Here is a 25,697-nt window from a genome sequence, read left to right on the forward strand (position 1 = left end):
CTCATTCTGCTAAAGTGATGAACACTGCAAATTTGGTGCAATATTGTTCAGACACCGGTGAACAGTCATCTTCTTTCCTTTGTGCCCTTTGAGTGTGTCAGTTCACTTCCAGCGTCCTCCAACCTTCCCCTTACCATGGACCTTTTTGCTGCACCAAGACAAGAAAAGCTTTTTGAGTAGATTATGAACCATACATTTTGCTAATCAGAGTGTAATTGAAAAGGGATGGTGTGTGTGCTCCACAGCTGTAAAGTGGAGCACCTGTTCAAGAGCTGCAAGTTTATCATTTCCTGTGTGCGTGTGTGGCTGCCATCCATCTGTGATATATTTGCATAGTTGAGGCAAAGCAGCTCTCTGCTGTGCTGTGCTTTCTCTTTAGTGGTGGCTGAGAGTTGTGTCATGGTGGATTGAGACAAGCAGATTGACTCACAATTTCTGAGCATGTTGGATTCTGTTCAGGAGGACATTGATCTGGAAAAAAAAATAAAACACAGATTCAAATCTGACATCACAAATGAGCCGTTTTCTAGATGCTGATCTTGTATATTTTCAACTAAACGGCTCACCTCATACTTCTGCCTCTTCATCTTCTCAGTCAGGTCAAATTTCTCTGACTCCAGCTGGTAGATCCATTCCCACATCTCATTGGCTCTCTGTCTAAAAATGCAACACAGGGCCTAAATTTTCTATTTAGAGCTCAAATATTTCCAAAATCTTAATGAAAGGACACCAGCTAATTTAAATAGTATTTGCCAGGATTACAAAGCTGCCATTCCTATAACATAAAGCTGGTTTAAATACAAATAAATATTTATTTTTCACTTCCCTCCAATTTTGTAAAGAGAAAAAACTCAAAAAAGCATGAAAGCCTTAAACTGACCTCAGGCCATCTTCTCTCAGGTTCTCAAGAGCCAGTGGCTTTCGTCTTTCTGCCAGAGTCTTCTTCTTGATCTCCCTCGCGGTTTGCTTTTTGCCTCGCCTCTGCTCCACCTGCACCAATCAAACACATCTCAATATCTAAGAGGATTAGACACATGGACTCTAAACCATCATGTGGAGTGGTCCACATACTTGCAGTTTACAGTGACACATCTAAAAACCTGCTTACAAAGGTATTATGCTGACCTTAGCCAGGAACCCTCCAAAGTGAGCCCCCATGTTGGAGAGCACTTTCTTCTTCTTGGCTTCATCATCTGCCCTCTTCTTAGCCTCCTCATCCTCTTTTCTCTGTCTCTCCTCCTGTAAAGTCATCTTTACTTTTAAATTGCTCTTTTATTTGGTGAAGGGTCAAAACATTCATACTCAACAACATACATAACACAAAGTTAATTGTTAATCACCGCAATCCTTGTCTGTCTGTCCCGCTCTTTCTCAGCCCTCACACGCTGCTGCTCAGCTCTTTCTGCCCGGCGGCTCTCCTAAAACAGAAAAACCAGGTCCGCTTGGCTCATTAATTACTTACTGTTACTCTCAATGATCAGTTAAGGTAAACTTTGTCCAGACAAACAGATGGGAAAAGGCATTACAATCCTGTCTTTGAGTCCAATCAGCTCCTCTTCTTCTTTCTTCCGCTGCTCAAAGTGGACATCAATCAGTGTCTGCAGCTCCAGAAGATCTTTCTCCATCCTTTTCCTGTGGATGTCCTGCGGAACAAGCGCATACACATATCAGGTTTCATTAATGCTGTTTCTGACGCCTGAATCATTTTCTATTAACAACAAACTCAGGGGAACATACATCAAAGTCAACCCTCTCTCCCTCGGGGATTTTTGGGGCACCGAGCTGTGAGACCATTGGCCTGTAAAATAACAGGAAGGCAGATCAACATATACTGTACATTTTTTGTGATTGATCAAGTTTTAATTCATTACCATGTTAATACTCACTTGTATTTGGGCCGTTCTCCTTCAACATGACAGCCAAAATAGTGAAGAGAAAGTGAATCAATAACCACATGAAAAGTAAACCAGATTATTTTCATAAACCACAGTGTTAAACTAAAAAAAACACAACAGTTAAGCTTGAACAGGCAAATAAAAGAAACAGTCATGAGGGAATATGAATAAAGTTGAGTTTTAACACATTTATGTAAATGGCCATGACTCATGCACTGCCCTATAGGCAAACTGCACTTTATTTGCTGTTACAGTTTGGCAGTTTAAAAGGTTTTAAATTCATATTTGTGTGCTTTGCATGCTACTGATGATGGACAGTATGTAAATCAATATTTACATTTTGAAGGTTCACCTGTGAGGATACTTGTAAAATTGTTAAAATCATTCAGATTCACATAAAGTTGTTTTGCCTCTGGTAGAAATGGTGTTATTTCTAAATCATCACATTCTCACCTCCCTCTCCCTGCTCCTCATCTTCTTCTGAGGGAGGAATGAGTGACAGTGATCAGTGTGATTGACAAGAGATGAGATGAAACAGCTACATTTATTAAAAAAGTGAATGGCCTTACCGTCTTGATGACCTCTAAATAAGAAAGAATTTAACATTTCATCAGATGTGATATAAAACAAGATAATTTATGTACGTAGAAAATGTTAGAAATGAGAAACAGGATGGACTCACCCATGATATTCAAAATCAGACATTGTGACGCTACAGAGAGAACCACAAACAGGACACACAGTACTGTATTACAATATACCAAAGTTATTATAATATGCAGTACTATGATTTTTTAAATGTAGTTCAGCTAAAAAGGTTGCATGAATTTATAAAATACATCTTACATCACAAAATTGGTTCAGGACTTTCCAACAACATGATCATAACATGATCACATTATCCATAATGAATTCTGCAAACATACATAATTGGAGGGATTTTAGTAGCAAACAAGTAGTTAGGATGAATGAAAACTTTAATCTGTTGCACTTCACTTTCAGAAACCTGTATCTTTAACCAGAGGAGAGGATGTCAAATCCTCAACTGCCTGAAACAAATCTTTTTGAAAAAGCTTTTTTTTGACAAACTTTAACTTGAATATACTTATAAAATGATTACATTTTGAATTAATCTGAGTGTATTCAGTGTATGTTTACAATTAATATCTTCAATTTAAAACTTAACATGAATTAATATGTTTGTAATCCACATCCACAGTCATAAAAGAAGCATGCTTTCATCTCCTGATGTCAGAACATAAAATAGTCCACAAAATGCATGACTTAGTGTGAGGTGGCGTGTGACCACTGGCGAAGCATTACTGAACGTACGTCGGTGCTTAGGGAAAGGCCATTTGTGGCTAATGATCTAGGAATAGAAGAGGCCAGAGGGACTAGGCGGGAACAGAGTCCTGTTACCCAGGATAAGAGCGACGTATCAGGTGGCCGATCCTTCTTCTTTAATTTGATTTACGGCGAGAATGTGGGATGGAGAGATTAGGCTGGCCGGCTGGCTGCTATTAACACCAGCCAAGTCCTCTATTATCATTTGATTTACTCACAGCCTCACTGAACTAAAGGGATATCTCAATGTGAATGGAGTCCTGTAAATATTATATAATATAATATAGCATTCCCAACCATAACTTATGCAGACTTGTTACAAGAAATGGTATATTTCTACAACAAGTGCAAGTCGAAACAGCCTGAAAAGCTGCATGTTATCTGCTAAAACAGTTTTTTTTTAAGTTTTTTTCTGGCCAGACACACCATCAATAGACCAATTTTCAAAGCACTATTTCAATGCAAACAACTGGAGGCCTTCCCAGACTGCCTGACTTCGAGTGCATTAACATGACAGATCAAGTACTGAGGCCGCCCCAGTCTCTCAGATCCCTTCATAGTTAGTTTTTAGCCAAGATCTCAGAGCATGAGCATGTGAATCTGAATAAACATGGGCACAAGGACAAAAGGCGGATGAGGGATTGGGAGAGGAATTCATCACGTCGCTTCGCTGTTCAGTGTTTCTGGCCAAACTGACTGACAGAGTCATACTCAGCAGGACAGACGGACAGAGAGATCAAGGGCACCAAGTATAGCATTCCTAATTTCAGAGATGTTATCAACACCCACCAACCAAGTGGTCCCATGTTCAAATTCAAGTGCTGTTGTGTTTTGTTAAAGAAGAAAACACAGAATTTTATTGAGATTTGGTGGAATTCATAGTATCTAAAGATGGCAAATACTGATGGAAAACGTATATTAAATTGAACTAAAGGAGGCAGCAGAAACAACTCTGATATATTATCATCCTTTAAATTGATACAGTGAACATGTTAGCAAAGAGTTCTATATTTACACATCAGATACAGAACAACATTCATTTGGAGTTGTCTTTCTGGCCACATGATGAATATTAAGTCAATTATTCACTACTTTTAGCTCTGTTTTAATCTCCACCAACTCCTGAGGGAAATATCTGACTGATGAGCAGCGAGCAAGCTAGTTGCTAATTTTGTCTCATAGTGTGCTTACTAAACAGCTACCTGCTGCAGTTGAAAACAGTGCTATGAGAGCTGTGAGAGTGAACCAAAACAGTAAAGCTGCGGCCTGGAAATCAAAACAAAGAGCTGAAAGACACTTAAAGGGGACATATTATGTTTTTTGTGATTTTCTGTTATTATGTTATGGTGTCAGATATCTATGCTAAACATGGTCAAAGGTCCAAAACCTGGGGTTAACATAGGCGATGTAGAAATACTCCCTGCAAGTCAAAACCCAGAGCTTCAACCTGATCTGAACATTTTGTTTGCAAATGGTTGGTTCTTTCCTGACTTACTGCCGAGCTGACATCAGCTCATCACACATGCCTACAAACAGCCGTCCATTCCATAGCCTTTGTTGCTAAGGTTGTTGCTAAGTTTTTCCATGTGTTTTTAGCATTGTTCACTCTTATACTTCACATCGGATTTGGCTCGAACATGTACAAATGTATTTGAAAAGCTGACATTTTGAGTAAAGAACAAGAAAATGTAGTGAAATGCTACTACTATAGTTTGTTGCATGGTTTGTTTATGTAGCTTCCAAGAGCTGGCCTATTAAAACAGAGTGGGCTCATCGGGAGAGGGGCCTTAAAGAGACAGGAGCTAAAATAGCCTGTTTCAGACAGAGGCTGAACTGAGGGGCTGCGTAAAGTGTCAGTATGAGTTAAATACGTTTTTTTTTAACTGTAAATCATGCAAAGATATAACAGTAAAGCCCCAGATTAAAAATATAGACCTGTAAATGTACATAATATGTCCCCTTTAAATGCTTGATAGAGCTGAGTCGGGTGGTAACTCTATCTGGGTTCATCAGTATGAGTGACCCTTTTCACATTACATAGTCATTTGATCCATTGTTTTTTTTCCGTTTTTTTTTCCTTTAAATACACATAATAGCTGCTTTGAAGAAACACATTTGAGCAAAGTGTTTCACAGCCTTGAAATTTATCTAACAAAAATGTAATTTAAAACATTCACAGTCCATAAAAAACAACGTAATCAAACCCAGTAGTGTGCACATTCACCAGAAATTGTAGAATAATAAATATGGGGCACTATACTGCTCTTAAAGATTGTGCCAGATAAGAATGATAAAAGACGTTCCCTAAAACAAATGAAGCCCAAACTACTTTGATGATTGATACAGTTACTGACTAACATTTGACTGACTGCACATATCCCAGAAAGATAGAAACTGCTTCTAGACAGTCACATATTTCAAACACCTTGGTTTAAGACAAAAACTACACAAGAAAAGTCAAAAAAACATACCTGTGTAGGAACAGTGAGGGATATTCACTGATGATGAAAACAAGGGGAGCAACAACTAGAGAGGGGAGACCAAGCTTTATATAAGGGGTCCTGTGGGGTGACAAGGAAGTGACTTAGAAAAGAAGGAAAGGGACTATAAGTGGATTATTGCTGGCTTTTGTGAGGCATAAGCTGAAGTCAGACAGGCAGGATAATGAGCGAGGGGTTTGTTGGTGACCTCACAGCTGAAACAAGAGACAAAAAGACAGGTGGCAGGAGCTCAGATAAAGAGAGTGAAGCGAGAGAACAGGGCAAAAACAAGACAATTTTCGCCAGAGTAAAAAGCTGACACAAAGGGATGCTGTCCAGGAAAGAAAGGCTTTCAACATCAGTGGTACCTTTGGTCTTGGTAACAACTGCATTTCAATGTGCAATCCTAGTTACAATATAGCTGAGCCTCAAACCTTGAAAGGTGATTTAAGCAAGGAAATAACTTCACTTTACCATCTTGTCAATAATACCTGAAAACATATTATTTCACAGGAAAACTACATCTATCTAAGACTACATAACCACACTTGCTTCTCACAGATATTGCCTGTCAAATGCAAAACAGGCTCAGTCTGAAGGTAACAAAATCCGCCTACCAGCACCGCTAAAGCTCACAAATTAACACGTTATATCTCTTTTATTTAATCCATACAGGAACTGGGGTGACAGAAGGACATGTTGTTTTTATTGGAGTTATGTGCTGGACTATTTCTTGGCTGAGAGCAGTGACTTCCTGGTGTCTTGTTGTCATTGTGAGGTTGCCAGGCAACCAGCAGAGACACCAGAAGCTAAGCTAACCAACTGCTGGCTGTAGCCTTATATTTAGCATATGAAGGAGATATGTGTTTAATAGATTTTGGGTGGAACTTTAAAGGGACGCTCCACCAATTTATCTACTTTAGCTAAATTGTACTGACTGGGCAGGTATCACAATTAAGTAACATTAAACTTACTCATAAATATTGCAAGTGCAAGTCCCGCAGCCAGGGAGAGCAGCAGGTGAGTGAACTGTCAATCACAGCTGTCAATCAACTCCAACATGGCAGACATCAAAGCCTACTTAATAAGTCTTCAAATCTTATTAACGGAACAATTTCCAAAATGACCACCAGCGCACTTATTAGACGGCCGAAATTTAGTGATTCAGACCATAATGACTTGTTGAAAGTGAGTTCTCCAATTTTATGAAAGTGCAATACATCACTGTAGTATGTCTTTAATTTCTTTTAATTTCTCCTGTTCTCTCCAAATATTTTAATCTTTGCATATTCACAGCACCCAATTGGCTTTTGTATGTTATGAATTAAGTGATATATATCTGACGGTGTACACACAGATGTTAAGACAGCGAGAACAAACACACTGGAGACTCTTTTTTTCTTTAAGAATGACTTTATGTATCTTTGTAATTTTGCATTAAAAAAGGTTGACAACAGCAATATAATGCGACAAGCTCAGCTGATCTGGAGTGAAAACAAACCAAGAAAATGCCATAATCAATAAAGGATAACAGAGGAATCTGCATCACCGTTAACACCATCCTCGACCACAAAATGTCACTTAACATGTAATCCACATCAGACCTGTAGCACTGCTTGAGACTGAATACCTGCACATGTTCATAGATATAGCTTGCATTGTTATGGTGCTTGTTTAATAACACAGTGATAAAAAATAAAATATACAAAACAGATTAAATACTTAGATGGCAGTGAAATAACTGGAGTTTATTACAGTACAATTTTTTAACTTGGTTAATTTGAAATGCCTACTGACCACTGAAGGAAAATGTATATTCAAAATGCTGTCTGTACAGTTTGAATGCATAAAATAAAAGTTTTTTTTTCTGTGTGAGTTGGCACTAAAATGTAATATCAGGTTATTGGATAATGCCAACCTACAAATGTATTCAAATTGTGTCATTTCACTACTTGTATAAACAGCCTGGCATTCTCAGCAGAGCGTTACAATCATTGGTTGCTGGTGAAAGCAGATTAATACATTATGAGTAAACAAGATTTTAAAATACCTGGTGTCACAGCAACGTTGCACTCAGATGGTAGAAACTGACATCACCTCAGCAGTCCTGCATGTCTGCTTTCAATATGTATTGCACACATCGGCTTAAGAGTTTCCAAACAAATTCAACAGCAGCAAATAGTGGCACAAAATGTTCATATTACTTAATGGTGTCAAAAACATACTGCACTTGAACGTATGTTAAATTACTCCCTGCAATAACATGAAGTGTTAGGAAGTTCTACCCTAACTTTTAAGTGGATAATTCATAGTGGCTTCTTTAAAACAAAAAAAGAAAAAGAAAAAATTATACTAAACAAATAAGCCGTACTGTACTCGAATCACACTTCTTGATCTGTTATTCTATGGACCTTTTCCCTTTTCACTCATCACACAGCTAATACACACAAGCACACAAGTACGGATGCATATCAGTAAAAACATTACCCCACTTTAACCAGTTTCCCCGCTGAGCTGTCTCTTGAATATTATCAGGTGGGCTATAAAATTCTTCCAATGCCTGAGGAAAACCCCCAGCTTTCCACTCTCCATAATGTAACAATGAGGCCGTATTCAGACCAAATCAGGTGTTGCGGTGCATCGCTGCAGGGTCATACAGAGGTGTGTGGGCGTGTTTATTTGTGATCTAGAACGTAAGTGCTGTGAAACGATCAGAAAATAAAGTTTTATTGATTTGATTCAGCTGGCTTTCTCGCTACTACTGCTCCCTCTCTTCATTCACTCCTTAGCTCGCTCGACCACAGCTGCTCTCTCCATTGCTCGCTGGTGCTCTCAGCTCTCTCTTTTTCTCTCCTCTAACTTTACTTTTAACATTATCAAACAAATTAACGTAGTAGTAGTAGTAGTAACGTCTTTGTCCTCCCTCATGGCAGGGTTTTATAGGTCTGATCAGTCTGATCGCCAGCTGTGTCGGGTTGCGTTTTTCCAAAAGTTTATTCTGGATCAACTTTCTCGCCGCAGGCCCGGTGCAGCACCGCCCTATTCAGATGAGAGGGAGGACTAAGTTTTTGCCGCAATGCCTGATTTGGTCTGAATACGGCCTTATACTTTCACACCTTCCCTTCATCATCCTTTTTCCCTGAGCATCGGTTTACAGGTCTTTTTTGACCTCAGACTGACTCTTTTCTGTTTTGCTGGACTCTCTTTGGTTGGGGCCAATCAGCTGTACCAGGTCGTGCAGGGCTTTTCTGATCTGAGCACCGAACTTATGGGCGTCCTAGAAGGGAGACACAGAATGAAGAATAAGGAAATCAACTGTCTGGGAGAGAGACTGCAAATAACAAAAGTCTATGAAAAAAAGTATAATGTCAGCAAGTAAATAGTAGCAATTTGGTGGTCAGAAGTTGTCATGCACAGCTTAAAAATTCTGTAGTAACTCAGCAGCTTCCTTTCAGTTTGGGAGACTATTTCATCTTTTCTTACACAGCTCAAAGTCCCCCCCCATACTCAAAAATGTGTTTATATGTGCTTATAGTTACAGTTTATTGTTCAGTTGAATGTTTGAGTTTCACTGTGCAGAGTTTGACACTAGAAGACTCTTAACATTCATCTGCTGAAACTGGAAAGTTTCTCTGCGCTCACCTTAAATCTGACTTCAAGGCAGGTACCTATGAGCATGATTTGTGACATCACAATTAGTTCGGAGCCAATCAGGGTCCAGTGTGCAACTTACACAAATGTGATGTGGACACTTGAACTTTTCAGTGAAGTAGGAGACATCCTGTGTCCAGCACATAAACTTTTGAAGTGAAAAATACAAACTTATTCATAGATTTTGAATTTTTCAATGAGGGAGGAGGAGCAAATATTTGACGACTTAACTTTTTTTGTGGAAAAACCATAGTAGACACAAATTATTGTTCAAAACAGAGTATTTTTATATATCTTAACACATGTCTGGAGGGGGTCTTTAAGTTTGACAATTCGATGAAACTTACAGTGTCTGGACATGAGTGTTTGCAGGAGATGTGGAAATTAATCAGATCCTCTCCATAGATGTAGTAGGACACCCCATAACCATCATCAGCCACCTGAAACAGATACAGACGATACTTTCACTTTCATGGCTGCCTCATCTGAAGTGCATGTACAAAATTATCACAAATATCTGCTTACATACATTCACACAGTGTCAAGACAGCAAGACAGCATGTTATTGTGCATATGAGATATTTAACAAAACTCAGATTGCGTACAGCCATTAAAATAGGTGGTTTCTATTGGGAAGAAAGCATTAAAGAGTCTCCACTAATGCTATAATCCTACAAGCTACCGTATGGTGTAAAATGAAAATTGAATTTCAGCACTGACCGGACCAAAGCCCCCTCCACAGGAGATGTACTCTGGGTGGTTAACCAGGTCAAACAGCTCCGCCTGCTGGAGTGGAGTCTGACTGGTGGACAGCCTCCAGGGCTCAGACAGCACCTGAAACACCCACATGAAGCGTCAGTCTGCTGAGCTGCTAAAAAGATAAATAGTCATAATGAACTGGACAGTCTGATGCGAAATAAAGTGACAAAGGAAAGGAATAAACCTCTTTCAAGAAAGGAGACTCCACGCCGAGGTATTTGGACACCACGTAGAGGCAAAAGAGGTGTCTGTCGATGCCAGCTCCAGTCATCGCCATGCGGCACAGATGCTGGTGCTTTTCTGATGCTGCGCGGAACAAACGCCTGCACACATCTGCTGCCTGGGGGAGAATGGTAAAAACAGATACTGCATGAGTTATGCCAGGAAAATAGTAGTCATTGCTAAAAAAAATAAATAAATCTACAAACACTGAACAGACATGATCAAATCTAGAGACAGTTTCCATGGTCTCACCTCTCCACCCTCCAGCGCTCGTACGAAGGCACTGCTCTCATTGCTACAGGAGCGCACAGTCTCAGTCCTGCCCTCCCTGAACAGGCGGGTCATGGAGGCTTCGTACGTCAAGCAGAACGTCCTCCGCGCCTGGAACACAAAAACGAAACTCACATGCAACAGATGATATTGACACAATTAAATGTGAATTTTAGTATTTGGATAATAAGACATTCACTTTGGCTCTGTACTCCATCTTATTGGATTTAAAATGAAACTACAAAATTGAAGAGCTGACTTTGAGCATTAGTGGTGTTTCAGAGTGTACGACTCCAAACTGGATCACTCAGTGTAGACCTTTGTTGTCATGGTTTCATTTCAGATCCAATGTGCTGGAGTAAAGTGCCAAAACAAGAGACGGATGACTCTAGTGCTGATGCATGTACATCTTCTTAACGGTATAACCATCCTCACCCTGTAGTAGGCCAACTGAAGAGCCATCTGAATGAAGGCATCTGGACTGACTCGACACTTCTTGATCTTCCCCTTACCAAACTCTCGGAAGGAGAAAACATGGCAGTCAACATCGTCAGCCAGGGCTTGGGCCACTGCCAGAGACTGGGATATCTGCTCCTCACACTGAGACACACACATCCAAACTGTTAACATCAGCGGGACTGAGATGCCATTGAACTGTGGTCTCAAAAGAATAAGACACACTTCCATACGATTAGAAATAAGGATTCACCTTTTACCACCCACTTTCACATGTTTCATGAACATGCAGTATACTGTAAGCATCAGTTGGCTAAATCTTTGTCTTTTTGGTCCAAATCATCATTTTCAAGCACAGCAGTATCTCCAACTCAAACCTTAAAGCTTATTTGCTATCTTAACAAGTTAAGACAGAAAATTGATAGCACTATCATGTCTGTATGCAAAATATGAAGATATAGAGTCTTATCACTGTGAGGTTGCCCGGCAACCACAATTTGAACAGATTAAACAAACAACATATAACCTGTAGAATTTAGAGGTGCTGGAAGGGAGATTTTTTAAAATCTTTTTATAGAATCAAGCTAGCTGTTCCTCCTGCTTTCAGTTTTTATGCTAAGCTAAGCTAACCCCCTACTCACAATAGCTTCATATTATACATACACACAGTACAGACAGACATGAGAGCAGAGTTGATCTTCTCATCTAACTCTGCAGACAAACAAATAAGCATATTTCCCAAAATGTTGAACTATTCCTCTAAAACTATGGTGTTTCTATACATTCACAGCAGCCTAACAGTCCAACATTGTAATACATCCTTGAGATCATCATGTTCAAATTCATCGTAGGTCTCAAAATAGTCAATTTGCTTTCATTTAGCCAGGTGTTAAAAAGTTTCTGTTATGGCCTCATTACTATTTTAATACTGTGTTTCATTATGTAACTGTTGTTGCTATGCAAAAAAAAAACAACTTCTTGGTTAGATGGCTGGAAAAAGACTTTACACAGGAAGGAGATGTTAATAGGCCTCAGTATGTAATCTGTATGATATTTAAACCTGCAGTGCAGGACTGCAGTGTCTCCCCCTTCTGGCAGTGAGAGTAATTACAAAAACACTGTTAACACGTGCTTATGTCATAGGCTCCGTTGTAGCCTACTCCGTCCCTACTGTTGTGGCTGTAAAACAATGGATTAATTGTTTTGAGCGACACAACCTCCGCGAAATGACTCGTTTCACTATCAGAATTTGATCCATTTGGTCCAATAACATTTGGAAAGTTTAGAAGAGCCGCACGATTAAATTATTTTATCCACATTCAAGTTAGCAGAGAGCTGACCAGTTAGCTTCCTCGGCCGGCAGAAGTCTCTGGTGCATGCTCTGCCCATAGAGCATCCTCAGTATGCATTCATTTTGCCAGCACGGGAATGTCAAACCCAACATCAGATTAAAAACTCGTGTATACTGTGAAATACATAACGATCTACCTGGCAGTGATAGGTTTAATCAGTATTGTGTGAACTTGTTTGGCTTGAATGTAACGGACATTCATTTATATTTAAAAGTTCCGCACTGCAGGTTTAAAGAAACCAGGCATCTAATTAGTAGAGTACAAGATTATCTGAGAGTTACTGTACGTGCACAGAGCAACACAGCTATTGGCCATAGTCTGGTTAGGATTTTAGGACTTAACATCTTTGAAACAGAGTGTCTTTTTCGCCAGTTTTAAACCAATTAACAGAATGTTAATTATTATACTCCATACTCCAATTATTAAACTATTAATAATTGGAGTATGAGCCTGATATCGATTATGATGTCTACAGTAATTTCATCATTTGAAAAACAGACTTAAAGAAAATGTGTGATTGGACAACTAACTTCTGGAGAGATTTCCCAGTTCAGCTTCTGCGGTCTTGGTAGTGATGAATCCACTTCTCCTTTGCAGTGACCCTCTGCATTGTAACCGAGCTGGAAGCTGTCAGTGGCCAGGGCGTACTGAAAACACACAACAGTTATGGGCTCTTGTAAGTGCAAGATGACGATGGAGTGCAGCCTACTTTTCTTTGATGCATCTTACCTCCCATAAGTGTGCCAACACTGGTGCATCAGCCCAAGAGTGCTCTGCATTAATACCGCTCTTTCCATTCTTGTAGAAAACAACTGAGAAGGACTTGTCAAACCACCTGCATGACGACAAAGATAATGACTGAACACTGTGGTAGAAATTCTACTTTATAATAAGAAAAACTTGTTACTGAATCATGCTGAAAAGCCAGGGTTTAGAGGTTTAGGGTAAAATTACCTGTCATAACATTTCCCGTGCAACAAGTTCTTAGCATAGCGATCCAAACTAGCTTCTGGGTCATCTCCCATCATGCCCTGCTCATCATCATCTAGGGTCACAAAGAAAGCAGCTTTCTCAATGCAGTCCAGAGAGCGTTTGTTGACCCCGCTGCTGAAATAGTTCATCCTGGCTTTAGCCCATGGAATTCTGGAAAATGATGACATTACATTAAGGATGCAGTGTGCTGTTTGGTCCAATCATCTTCAACATCGGTGGTTTGACAGACCAACCTTTCACCAGCGGTCAGAGCCCCGAGATTCGCCTCTCCTTTGGAAGGAGGCGAAGAGTCATCGAGGATCCTCTGAATTTGGAATTCAATCTCCCTGGGGGAAAGGAGTCTGCCCGCCTGGTACACCCGAAGCCGGAAGTAGCGTCCCCTGTGGTACACCGCAACGTAGTCACTGTCCTGCCAATGTTGCACTGTGTCTTCAAGCAGAAGAGAAAGGGGGAAAAGTCCAAATATAATTTTAATAAAGGCACTTTTAATTTCTTTTATTCATTCATGTGTTAGATTCTAAGCTGTTTTATATACAATATGAATAGTAAGTAGCTGATTTATGGAATTCTCTATTCCAAGTTAGTATTGAGGATTTGAAGTGTTATTTGTGCGTAGGTTTACTCAAAATCTCAGCACTTTTGTCCTTCCTACTAGCATGGTGGAAAACTTAACCAAGGATCTTTCTCATTTTCATATCTTTTATCTTTAAGGTTGCATTATACTGTGTATCATCAGTTTTAGTTGAGCTGGCAGAATTTCTGATATTCCCTTGTGACACTAATTGGATGAAATTATTTAATAGGTTGTAGTTTGGCAGAACTGCTTATAATTGTACCTGTAATATTTTGGGAAAGCAAAGCTCACCATTTGACCAAAGATCCTCACCCTCAGTGAACTAGCAGCACTCCCACATCCTAAACAACTACAGTTGAGGCGATCTTAAGTAAGTGGCCAAAACTTCCAAGTACAATTTGTGGTTGAATCTAAAATGCATTGAAAACAGAAGCCTCCTTTACCAACTTTCATTGCATAAAGATAAACCAACAACAAATTCAAGCATGCAGAGAGATGCCTGTGATATTATCAAAACATCCCCGACATATTCTGTTAAACAACATGGCATGTGTCTCATCATGTCTCTACAAATCATCTTAAAAATAGAAGAAAGCAAAAGGATTATGGTCCGACTACCAATTGTGCAACTAATGATTATTTTTATTATCAATTAATCTGTCCGTTATTTTCTTGATTAATCGATTAGTCATTTGATCTATAAAACATCAGAAAATGGTGAGAAATGTTTATCACAATTTCCCAAAGCCCAACATGCAACCTAGATGCCTTCTTTTGTCGCGACCAACAGTCCACAAACTACTATACTAAATATAGATATCCAGTTTATTATCATAGAGGATGAAGAAACCAGAAAATATTCACATTTAAGCGGCTGGAACCAGAGAATTTTAGCACATTTTCTATTCACAATACAACTTAAACTGAGTTTATATTGACTTTGTATTGTGCTACCAGGATGAATGAAATAACTCTAAAACGATAGTTAAAGGTCTAGTTAACAAGTGGGGAAATTAAGACATGGGAGGTGTGCCCGATTAATTCTCGTTTCTAATTGAAAATGACTGGCTCATAAACATGAGGGACTATACACAGAGGTTGTAGGGTCCAATTTTAATTGTACACTAGAATTACACACAGTAAAAAATGTTAAATACATTTTATTGATCTAAAAATAGGATCGGTCCAGTTGTGTAAAAATATAAAAACTACCTGTGAGTGTTCCAGGGATTCGACAAGTGTCAAACATCCGCTCAAATTGATAGGAACAGCAAGGAACTGCAGACCTCAACAACCACTGAGTAGGATAAAAGAAGGATGGTCCAAAAAACAGCAAAGTAAGGCAGAAAAAGGATGACAGAATGATGGAATAAAAAAAGGAACCAGGAAAGAGTGGAGGGAAAAAATAAGAAACAAAATGTGTGAGCAGATAAAACAGACGTTAGTTTTAGAAAGAAGCTTTCTAGCAACCCAGACAGACCTGAGATGAGACCAGAAGGCAAGAAGAGACAGATGAGAGATGACAAGATGGACTGCACAGCAGACATATTATGACTCAGTGATTCAGACGCCTTGCTTCAGAGAACACACACACACACACACACACACACTCACGCAAGTTTGTGCAGCTATCCTTGTTAGGACATTGCACTGACTTCCATTCATTGTGGACAGCCTAGCCTAAACCCTAACTCTAACCATAACCTCAATTCACACCTTACCCCTCACCTTAACCAGGACCTCAGAAATGATGTTTTGCCTCATTAGGACCAGGCTTTGGTCCCCATGAGGACTACTGGTCCCGACAAGGTTGGTATTTATACCGGAAAAGGTCCCAAAGAGGTAACAAAAACACACACACACTTGTCTTTCACACAAATTTCTATCCCACACTTAAACTCCAGAGGGTTCAAACACATTCAGTATGCCTCATCATCTTTGAAGCAGTGGTGTGTTTGGATCGCTGCCTATGAAACTGGTGGGGATCATCACTCGGGTGAATTTCATGTTGTCACATTGTGTGTCTAAGTGTATGTACATGTCAGTCTCTTTACCAGTCTCCTCTCCGGGAGTGCGTGTGGTGTTGAACATCCTCTCACACTGAGCTGCACACAGAGGAATGACAGTGCCTGGTATACGACTCTGGGAGATGAAGAGGAGAAGACGAAGGGGAGGGCATAAGGAGAGCAGTGTGCGGGGGGGGGGGGATGCAGAATCAAGCGAAAGAGAGGTTGAAAGAGTACAAGAGGAAGGGGTGAGAGATGAGCATGGTGTGAGAACATGAGGGAAATGTCTTCACATAAACGTGACAACTAAATAAAAGAATGGTGATGCACATGTTATCTACTATAAACAGTCAGGACACACAAAGACTGACAGGTGGATGCTACTCACACAGTCAAAACAATCATAACACATACTAATGGCCTCATAAGTCTACACAGATTATTTACCCTGAAAATGAAAGAAATTGTCTCAAAATTTGGTCGTTGCCATAGCAAAGAGATATGAATAATGAATGACTCCGTGTATATGGAGCAGCTGGGGTTGACTGGTGGTTAAACTCACAGGTTTAAGCTCCTCTTTGTTGAGTTTGCGGCGGTATAGGAAGAATGCATAAATGGTGTTGCCTGCTCTGGCAGCCTGGATGGGTGTGGGTGTCACGTACAAGAAGTCCTGGGGGAGAGAACAGAAAGAGGAAGTCAGGAGGAGGGTAAACAGGAATAAACAACATCTAAAAAATAGTTTGTCAGCATGCTGGGAATCAGGATTGTGAGTGAAAGGTCACAGTTTTGAGTCCTTCTAAGAAAGTTTGGGTGGGATGTGCATGACTGACGTACTCTGTCTTGCACGTTTATCATTGCTACAGTTGCTGTTGGTCAAAGCACAAAGGATTATTCATGTGACATGCTTGAGGAGATAGTTGATGTTATGTTTTTTGAAGCCATATATAAGAAATATTAACATTAGTGGAGCATTGATTACCAGTGTCCTATGAAACTTGAGGTTATCAATTTAGCACAACAGTGCTGCTACCATTAATATTAGTGAACATGTCCCTTTATTCCCAACTAGTGCAGTGACTGTTTAAAACGTGCCTATTTGGGACGGGCCAATTGCTTGGCCTCCAGCTGCTACTTAACGCATGGAAAAATTAATAGTTGATTATTATACGCTATTATACACAGATTATATAAATAACAGGCTAAGTACTCTTAGTTTACATGTTCCTCTCTCATTTCAAGTAAAATAAGGGCAGCATTTAAAAATTTAAAATTTTAAAAATAATGTGCATCCTAAAATAAAGTGGATCAATCATATTGGGCTCTTAGATCGTTCCTATTTTCTGTGCCTTCAGGTTGGATTTGATTGGGTATGTTTGCGCCAAAGATTTGTGCTTTGTCTGTAGTGGCACTTCACAACCGCCATGGTCTCAGAGCATATGAGACAAATTGGTTTGGAAATTCCCATGGAAGTATTTTCACACGTAACTACACTCATTGTGTATTGGGCTCTGAGTGTCTCTAAAACATGGGTGACCTATGCTCAACAATGTACCTGAATGCCTTCTGTGTAGCCACTTGCTGCTAATGCTACGCTTTCTGTCTAGACAAGGGCTAAGAGTGTCCATTCTTGATTAAAAGCTGTTTTCGTGGTCTACTTTTCTCTTTTTAGAGCACTTTTCTCTGATTTGTGTCAAGCCTCGTCTCCGTTCTCTCCCTGTTGGGGTCAGTCGGCAGAGCCCTGACGCGCCGCCCTGCACCTACACAGAGTGGAATAGCTCATTGAGCACTGGTTTATTCAGAGTTTATTAATATTAAACGTATTGTGTGTCCAAATTGCACCAAACTTGACACTGCACTCCCCTTGTTCCCCAGCAATGCCCCCGCCAAGTGTGGAGTCTATCCGAAGATTGACTCAAGAGATACGTGAAGGACATACAGACAGAGATTCCTTCCTTTAGTATATAGTTTCAGTTAGCAGAATAGAAAAAAAACAGTAGCTAAGTAAGAAGTCAAGTTAATGTTTGGAGCTGTGTGAATATAAACTAGATTGTTGTTTAAAATACACATAAACTGCCGGTAAACTTTTCCAAAATTACTAAAACGAGAGTACCTGTCTCAGTCTAACAAACAGTTAAGATTTAATGTAACACACAATTATCAATTATTCTTCCCTCCTCATGGCAAACAGTCACCCACAAATGATTCAGACATAGAGAGATTTTCATACCATGCCATAGTAGTTACTGTTGACCATTATTGGGCTCCGTCCCCGTAGGTAGATATATTCCTCCCACCAGTCACTAACCTAAAACACAGAAACGCATAAAAAAAAAATAAAAAAAAGCTTAGTGTTAAAAGCTAATACTGCAATATTGCAGCCAACGAGCAGTCACATCACTTACATATTCAGACAGGATAAATAATTCAAAGCACAGAACCTCACAAAGATATACATTGTTAATGGAATTTTAAATTTGCTCTAGGCATTTTAAGGTGACATTTTAAGTAGCCGCAGTTTCACACGCCATTGTGGTCGACCACTTACATAGTTGGCAGCCCAGAGAGCTTTGAGTTTGAGGTACCACTGCAGGCGTTTACCGAGGCTGCTCTCAAACTCTGCAGCCAGCTTGGTCATGCGTTCGTATTCTGTGTCATCCATCAGCGGTCGCACTGACTCCAAGTACTAAACAAGAAACATATGCCAAATAATACATATTTGAACAAAATAATAAGAAGCATTATTTAAACAACAGTATTAATACATAGAAACATAAAGATCAGCTAACACAGCTAATTCCCACAGTTGGTGATATGGGCAAGGCTCACACCATTACAACCACATCTATTTCTGCTGATATAACAACCAAATCCCACTGACACCTTCTCTGTCATCTCTGCTCATTTCTATCTCCTGCCATCTGTCAAATAAATCTCAATTTAGAAGAATAGATGCCTTGCATTTCACACATTTCTCAACTAGCTTGTTGACAGATAAGAAAACGTGGATAAAAACAAAAGGAAATTTGCTGCAACTGAGGCAGATATGATGAATGTGAGAAAGTGATCCATCTGCTTTAGGGCCAGTTATCTGGTGCGTTGTCATTTCCTTCTTTCCTTTGCTTCATGCGACGTCTCACCCTCTTGACTGTGTCCTTGATGGCAGGCACAGGCAGGTTTGGCAATGAACCCTGGTAGCTGTAGAGCAGAGGCTTTCTGCCAGAAAAGATCCGCACCAGCGCCTGGCGTACAGACACAAGCATATACAGTGTTCATTTTGAACATTAGATTACAAGATCAAACATATACAGTTTATATAAAACAAAAGCTCAATTTTATCCAACTGTATATATATATATACACTACGTATAAATAAATATATCAAAGTGTCACCTCAGGCTGTACACCAAAGACCACAAAACTGAGGGACAGCGAACATTTTAAATTCGAGTTGAGGACATGAATAAGGAGGATGAAAAGGTATGAACACTGACCACCCAGACTTTGGTGGTATTGGACATCTTGCCATGCTGCTCAAACATCCAGCGGTGGTAGGAGAGGAGCTGCTTGAGGCATAGGCGCATGGTGAAGATGAGCAAGAGCCATAGCATGGTGCTGAAGAGCACAGCCGACACCACCGCCTGGCACTGGGTACTCATGGACTGGCTGGGAATTGTGGGAGAAGATGGACCGATGGATAAATAGGAAAGGGGCAGAAAACAGAACAGTGAGTGGAAGATTTTGGTTTTATATGAAGAGAAAGAAGCAAGTAAAGTTCACCTTTGTTGGTACAGTAGTTTAAGTAGTTTAAGAGCATTCGTCTGGTGCCATTTCCACTCCACTTTAGGTGCTAGATAGGCTTGTATTTTATTAGAGTCATGAGATGTGTTACCTCACTGGCAGGTGCTCCTGTATCTTGGCTATGAGTCCCATGGAGGGGTCGGAGCGAGTGTACATGGTAGCCAGGATTGCTATGACCACAAAAAGCCAGGAGGACGGGCTGGCAGGATAGACCCCTGTTATCACACTGTTCTGTGAATGTAAGAAAGAGAAATTGATTTGAAATTCAATTCTTCCTGTTTACAGCCAGTACACTGATGTGCACACTGATAGTTTACGTACAATCAGATTACGGCAACAGCTGTCACGTAAATGCTTCGTTCTGATTGTCTTAACTGCATTTAGGTCGGTATCACACATTAACTTTATTTACACAACAAATGAATGGCAATGGAAATGTTATTTATAGTAAGACCTTTGCAGCAGGTGCTAATCAAACTTGGTATCGTCCATCTTCAGTCTTTTTAGCATTTCTTCTAAAGATGAATAAGTGACGAACGAACAAAGACATGAGGATAAACTTGTACACTCTCACACAAAGAGTGAGTCGTAATGCGTGGCATTCATTGTTGATTGATGATGAAGTCCGCACATTATAACAGGAAGAAACTCACAAAGAGCAAACTATTTTTCAGGAGCACCCAGTTTACAGTGTTATAAACAATAATGTCATTTCATGCTAAAACACAACAATGCAAATTAAGAAAGGACAGAAATTAAAAGACTGTGGTTAAAAAACTACAACTAAAACTGCAATTTGCACAGTTTGTGTGAGTGTTTCAATGACATGTGTCAAGTTCAAGTATATTCTGAAGGTTACTCTATCTGGAAGGTAGAAAATAAACGAACAGACTCTTTGAGAAGCTGTGAAAATTTGCAACTTGCAAAGAAGCAAGATAGAAACCTGCAAAATGAGTAAAATAAGCAGAAAATGAACTAAAACACCCACAACCACAACGTGGACAAGCCAACAGCATTCTGCTCTGCATTTAGCTCTGAAACAGCTGCCCTGCATTCAGCTCTGAGACAGATGCAGGTGCTGACATGCAGAAAGGAGGAAAAGCAGTAATAACAAGGAAGAAGAGGCACACTGTAAGCATGGCTGTGATTATTACAGATGTTTTGGGACGCAGACACAGGCTACACATGAACAAACAAGACAGACCGCAGGTATAACGGACAGAGGAGAGGTACCTTGAGTCTGATGATGCGCTTCTTCCAAGAGCGCACACCAGAGAGGTAGATCTCAGTGAGGGCCTGGTGGGACAGCTGCAGATCAATGCCCTCCGGGGTGACGGTGAACTGGAAGGCCACCGCCTGGTGGGCTTCTGCCATGATTACTGTGAATGGTAAGAGAGACAGAGGGAGAGGAAAAACAAAAGATTTTCAGTAACTGACAGAAGGAGAGGGACCTGCATAGAGCTGAATTGATTAGTCAAATCTGCAACTATTTTGATAATGGATTTATCGAGTTATTTTTAAAGGAAAAAAATACACTAAAATTCTCTTCTTCCAGCTTCTTAATTGTGAATATTCTGGTTTCTTGAGTCTTTTATGACAACAGACTGAATATGTTTGGGTTGTGGATCGTTTGTCAGGACAAAACAAGACATTGCATCCTAGGCTTTGGGAAACAGTGACATTTTATTGACCAAGCGACCAATCAATTAATTGAGAAAATAATAGACAATGAAAATAATTGTTAGTTGCAGCCCTGGAACTGAGTGTCAAACTTCAGACACCATCTTAGGCACAACAATACTAGTGAACACACATTGTCTACCTAGGTGAAGATGGAAAACATACACAAATAATTAATATCCTCAAGTGACTAACAGTTGCTAACATTTGACAACAGTCCCTCCAAGATGGAGAAATAAAACCAGTGTCAGGTGATTCATTGGCAACATAAACATACAGGATTAGTTTACACTGTATACTAATAACCAAGTATTTGCTGTATACTATACAGCAAATACACTGGCTTATCTGTCTTTCAGGTTCAACATGATTGTAATATAGCGTTCAAGGTTGCTAAGGTTTCTGTAATTTTCTGCAAGACAACAATCTTTAGCTAGACTGCTCATGCAAAGGTATTATTTTGATATCAAGAGCACAAATGCACTGCTATGCTGCAGAGAAATGCCTGCCTGGTCTTGGAGGTTGGGTTTAGGAATAATACACAATACGTGTGACGAGACCTCGACTGTGACATTTAGGTACCCAGGGGGCAGAAAACAACGAAGGGCACATCTCAACAGCTGCTTTTTATACCATGAATGACCCACTTAACAACGGGACACCGAGAACTGCATGCAAACTGTCAACAAGAAAAATAAACACAGAGACCGATGCAAGAGGCCTGCAGCAACATCTCTTATGCTTTGTGATCCCGACGCAGACGTGCAGTGGCACCGCAGCAGCTGATGGGAAAGTGAGGTGGTAGCAAGTGCTGTGAAGATGATTCATCAAACTGATGATGAATTGCAAAATGTGTGTGTGTGCGTGTGTGTGTGTGTATACCTGGAAAACGCATCCATCTTGTGCATGAGCATTTTAAGAGAAGCTCAAAAGACACGTTATTGACTCCTTTCAGATGCAAAGTCAGCTTGAAACTGATAGAGTTTGATGGGAAAGCGCTGACTGGCTGCTGATGCCATTGGGTATTTTTTTTTTGTTTAAGGCAATTACTGCTTCTCTTCACAAAGGGAATTGATTTTCCCCCACAAATAGGCTATGATGCCCTGAGGTTTAGTCACTCTGACACTGGACTGCACCACTGCGGAGGCGACATCTGCTCGTATTGTGTGCCTAAAAATGGCAAACACGCACACACGTAATTCCCTCATGGTCCCCGGGTCCCATTGAGGTCTTGCTCTTTAGGTCAGATCTGGCAGATATAATCAGGCCTGTGCCAAGGACTAACAGCAGTCAATTTCAGCCTTGGTCACTACAGCTCCTTTATGTGAATGCCAACACACACCTGCTCAGTTAAGCACTAACTGCACACACACACACACACACGGAAAGAGCCGCTTGCTGGTCCCACTAGATTTTATAACCAATATCCCTTTGACTGGACTGATTTTGAGAGGTTAATCTGCAATGATAGCGTGGTAATCATTAACATCTCTGCAGCTATGATTCCCAATTCACTCACAGAGCTTACGTCTTTATAGATGTGTTATAAAAAAAGACCGGCAGACAATGACAAAAGCTTAACAATGATATCTTTGTGATTAGGACTGCAGATATAGAATAATTTAATAAAGGGAAGGGGCTATGAATAGTGAAGGGTTTCTGAAGAACTGAGACAACCTTGTATTTTAATTACTCGCTTGATGTAAGGACTAAAAAAACAACATTGTATTTTGTTCTTTTTTTTTTTTTTTCCACCAGCACAGATGGATGGAAAACTGCCAGACAGAAAGCAGAACGGATCAGCATGTTAGATGGTGGGTTCAGAGCAGGAGGAGAGGAAAGAGGAAGGCAGGGTCAGCGTGTGTAAACCAGGTAAAAAAAGATCAACACCTATGAAGCGTTGAGATTGTTGAGACACATAGACAAAATATGCAATATGCAGGTGGTTTCGGGCCTACATGAAAGCCTCGTTGATAAAACAAACTATGCAAAAATCTTTCCTGGGCTTCTCTTATAATCATCGTTTGTTTTGTAACCCTTTGTCCAGGTCCAGTAAAGAGTTACAGGAACTTCACACACAGACAGACAGACAGCAGCAGATGTGTTTCAGTAAGCGTTGCCTTATCTTGATTTATTGTGACTAACTGTTTCCTGCCAGGTATGAGGAAAAGATAAAAAAAAACCCAAGTCTTGTATACAATACTATGCAGTAAAAATGTTATATCTTATCTTAGGTTTCTGTTATCATACTCATATTGTAAAAGGATTAATTACATATTTTAAGACACAGATATTGGAAACATACCTCAGATAATTTCAGGTACTCTGAGGTAGGCTATATTGTTTGAATTGTGTTCGAATTCACCACAAAATTCACAAATAGGCTGCACAACCAGAACAATCAGTACTATTAGTCAAGGTTATATGCTGGTCATCTGAGACATGCTTTCATTCATAGCTGCTGATATCACCATCACATAAAGCAGATTTGACTGTAAAATAATATATCAAAAGTCAATGTGTCCTTAAGATGTTGAATGTTACATTTTTCCTAAAAATTTGAGATACTTTTATTGGGTTAGCTGATATTTCAGTCCCTCTTTTGGTTGGCACAATCAGGTTTACTCTGGTTGAAGAACTCAGCTAAAATTAAGCTACTTTTTTAATCATTTGCAGACTTTGAAAATGACATAGAAACCTTTCACCGACTCTAAGAAAGTGCTATCACTGACTCTCGTCACTGGTTACACACATAGTTTTAGATTTGACATTAAAATATTACTCACAATATTTACAGTAAGATTAGTTTCTCAGAAGCTTGACATCCTTGGATAAGGCTTCCTTATCTTCTGGTTCTTGTCGTTCTAAAAACAAGGTGACTTGGCCTTCGCTGTGGGGCTCCCTTGGTGTGAATTTCTAGCAAAATCATCTTTTAAATTACTTCTTCATATTTTACGATGCTCTAAGATTTGCTGTGGTTTTAAAAACTTTGTAAGTTTGTCTCTGTATATAAATAAAGTAAATAAAGATTCTCTTTCAGTGGAGCTGAGTGGACTCTCCTGTAAACCCCAAAATCCCTTTAATTCCTGTACTGGTTACGTACAAACTCCTTCACATCTAGAGATTTCAACTACACATAACTCTGTCTTATTTATTGTCAGTGTTTTATGAATCAGGGCTAATGTTTCACTTCTGTTTGTAAGCAGCTAATGTGCAAGTTAAGCTTTATAAAGAAACATTGGTGAAGCCATGAACTGTATCACTGACTATGACATGAGGTTTATTGTAACCTGGGACAACTTCCATGAACCAGGAGAGCAGAGTGACAACAAACAAAGCAAATGACAGTTAAGTTGAGGTGACCCTTCAGGTCTCTCTGCCCAAATTACAGAGAAGACAGAGGAATTTGGGGAATTGCAAATAAGGGGCTAAGGTATTGTAGCTAGGTAACAGTTACACCTTGATTAAAATGACGCCAAGAATCGTGAGCACAAAGTAAAATTTGATACAGCAGTAGTGACAATATTAACGTTAGTGATATTTACGTATTTAATTATCAGACCCGTGTTATGATTAGCTATGTCTGAAAAAAACCCCACACTAGCTATAATGCCTCGATTATGCAAAACCAATTTATGAACGATATCGCAAACTTTAGCAGTCGTTAGGTTTGATTATTGACGCTAGCTGCTGCTAATTCTGGCTAGCCGAGCGCCCAGCCTATCATGTAGTTAGCGACGCACAAACGGCCAGGCTTCCCAACGTCCACGGAAAAGATGCGACTGTGTGTGTCGTCATTGCAACACAATACATTATAGTTAGATACCCGTTAACATACCTGTTGTCGTTAGCGGGAGGCGAAATCAAGCATCCACAGAAGCAGTACCGACTGTTAACTTCTGACGTCGACCAACCGACCGATCGCCGGTGTCCGTTGCCGCGCAGCTGTCGGCCCTCCTCCACAGAACAACTGTACTACATGGATGGACCTAATGCTGCCTTCACAGACCGTCGGAAATCTTGCAATTATGAGGTGGTGCGTTTTTGAGATGCCTGAGCTGTAACCTTCAAAGGAAAGATTCACAATTTTTCCAGTCAGGTGCCCAAATGAACACCGAAAGAGTTTTTTTCTCGCTGTAATCATTCCTCCTGTCCATACTTGATATTAATTATTGTAAGGGATTGGGGCCAAAATCCACAGTCAATTTGAGCAAAAA

At 39.9% G+C, this 25,697-nt stretch overlaps 2 protein-coding genes across 2 annotated transcripts; both read right to left on the reverse strand.

Moving 5' to 3' along the window:
- Window positions 1-21: 21 nt before the first annotated feature.
- LOC122971178 (troponin T, slow skeletal muscle-like) lies at window positions 22-5,978 on the reverse strand. Its single transcript, XM_044337705.1, has 13 exons — window positions 5,711-5,978; window positions 2,578-2,607; window positions 2,465-2,478; window positions 2,349-2,375; window positions 1,887-1,905; window positions 1,738-1,798; window positions 1,527-1,643; window positions 1,341-1,418; window positions 1,126-1,239; window positions 881-990; window positions 567-657; window positions 431-471; window positions 22-148 (listed from the first exon to the last, which is right to left on the reverse strand). The coding sequence occupies exons 2-13, from the start codon at window positions 2,598-2,600 to the stop codon at window positions 103-105; spliced, it is 741 nt and encodes a 246-aa protein (XP_044193640.1). The 5' UTR covers window positions 2,601-2,607; window positions 5,711-5,978; the 3' UTR covers window positions 22-102.
- A 2,025-nt stretch (window positions 5,979-8,003) lies between these two features.
- LOC122971170 (carnitine O-palmitoyltransferase 1, liver isoform-like) lies at window positions 8,004-25,455 on the reverse strand. Its single transcript, XM_044337695.1, has 19 exons — window positions 25,319-25,455; window positions 21,034-21,179; window positions 19,892-20,031; window positions 19,494-19,665; window positions 19,140-19,241; window positions 18,548-18,685; window positions 18,230-18,307; window positions 16,565-16,672; window positions 16,051-16,138; window positions 13,656-13,851; window positions 13,384-13,572; window positions 13,159-13,264; window positions 12,960-13,076; window positions 11,057-11,221; window positions 10,604-10,732; window positions 10,314-10,469; window positions 10,091-10,204; window positions 9,718-9,810; window positions 8,004-8,996 (listed from the first exon to the last, which is right to left on the reverse strand). Exons 2-19 carry the CDS (start codon window positions 21,172-21,174, stop codon window positions 8,871-8,873), a joined length of 2,358 nt encoding a protein of 785 aa, XP_044193630.1. The 5' UTR covers window positions 21,175-21,179; window positions 25,319-25,455; the 3' UTR covers window positions 8,004-8,870.
- Between the last annotated feature and the right edge of the window lie 242 nt (window positions 25,456-25,697).

Source organism: Thunnus albacares, chromosome 20 (genome assembly GCF_914725855.1).
Source record: "Thunnus albacares chromosome 20, fThuAlb1.1, whole genome shotgun sequence".
Lineage (NCBI taxonomy): Eukaryota > Metazoa > Chordata > Actinopteri > Scombriformes > Scombridae > Thunnus > Thunnus albacares.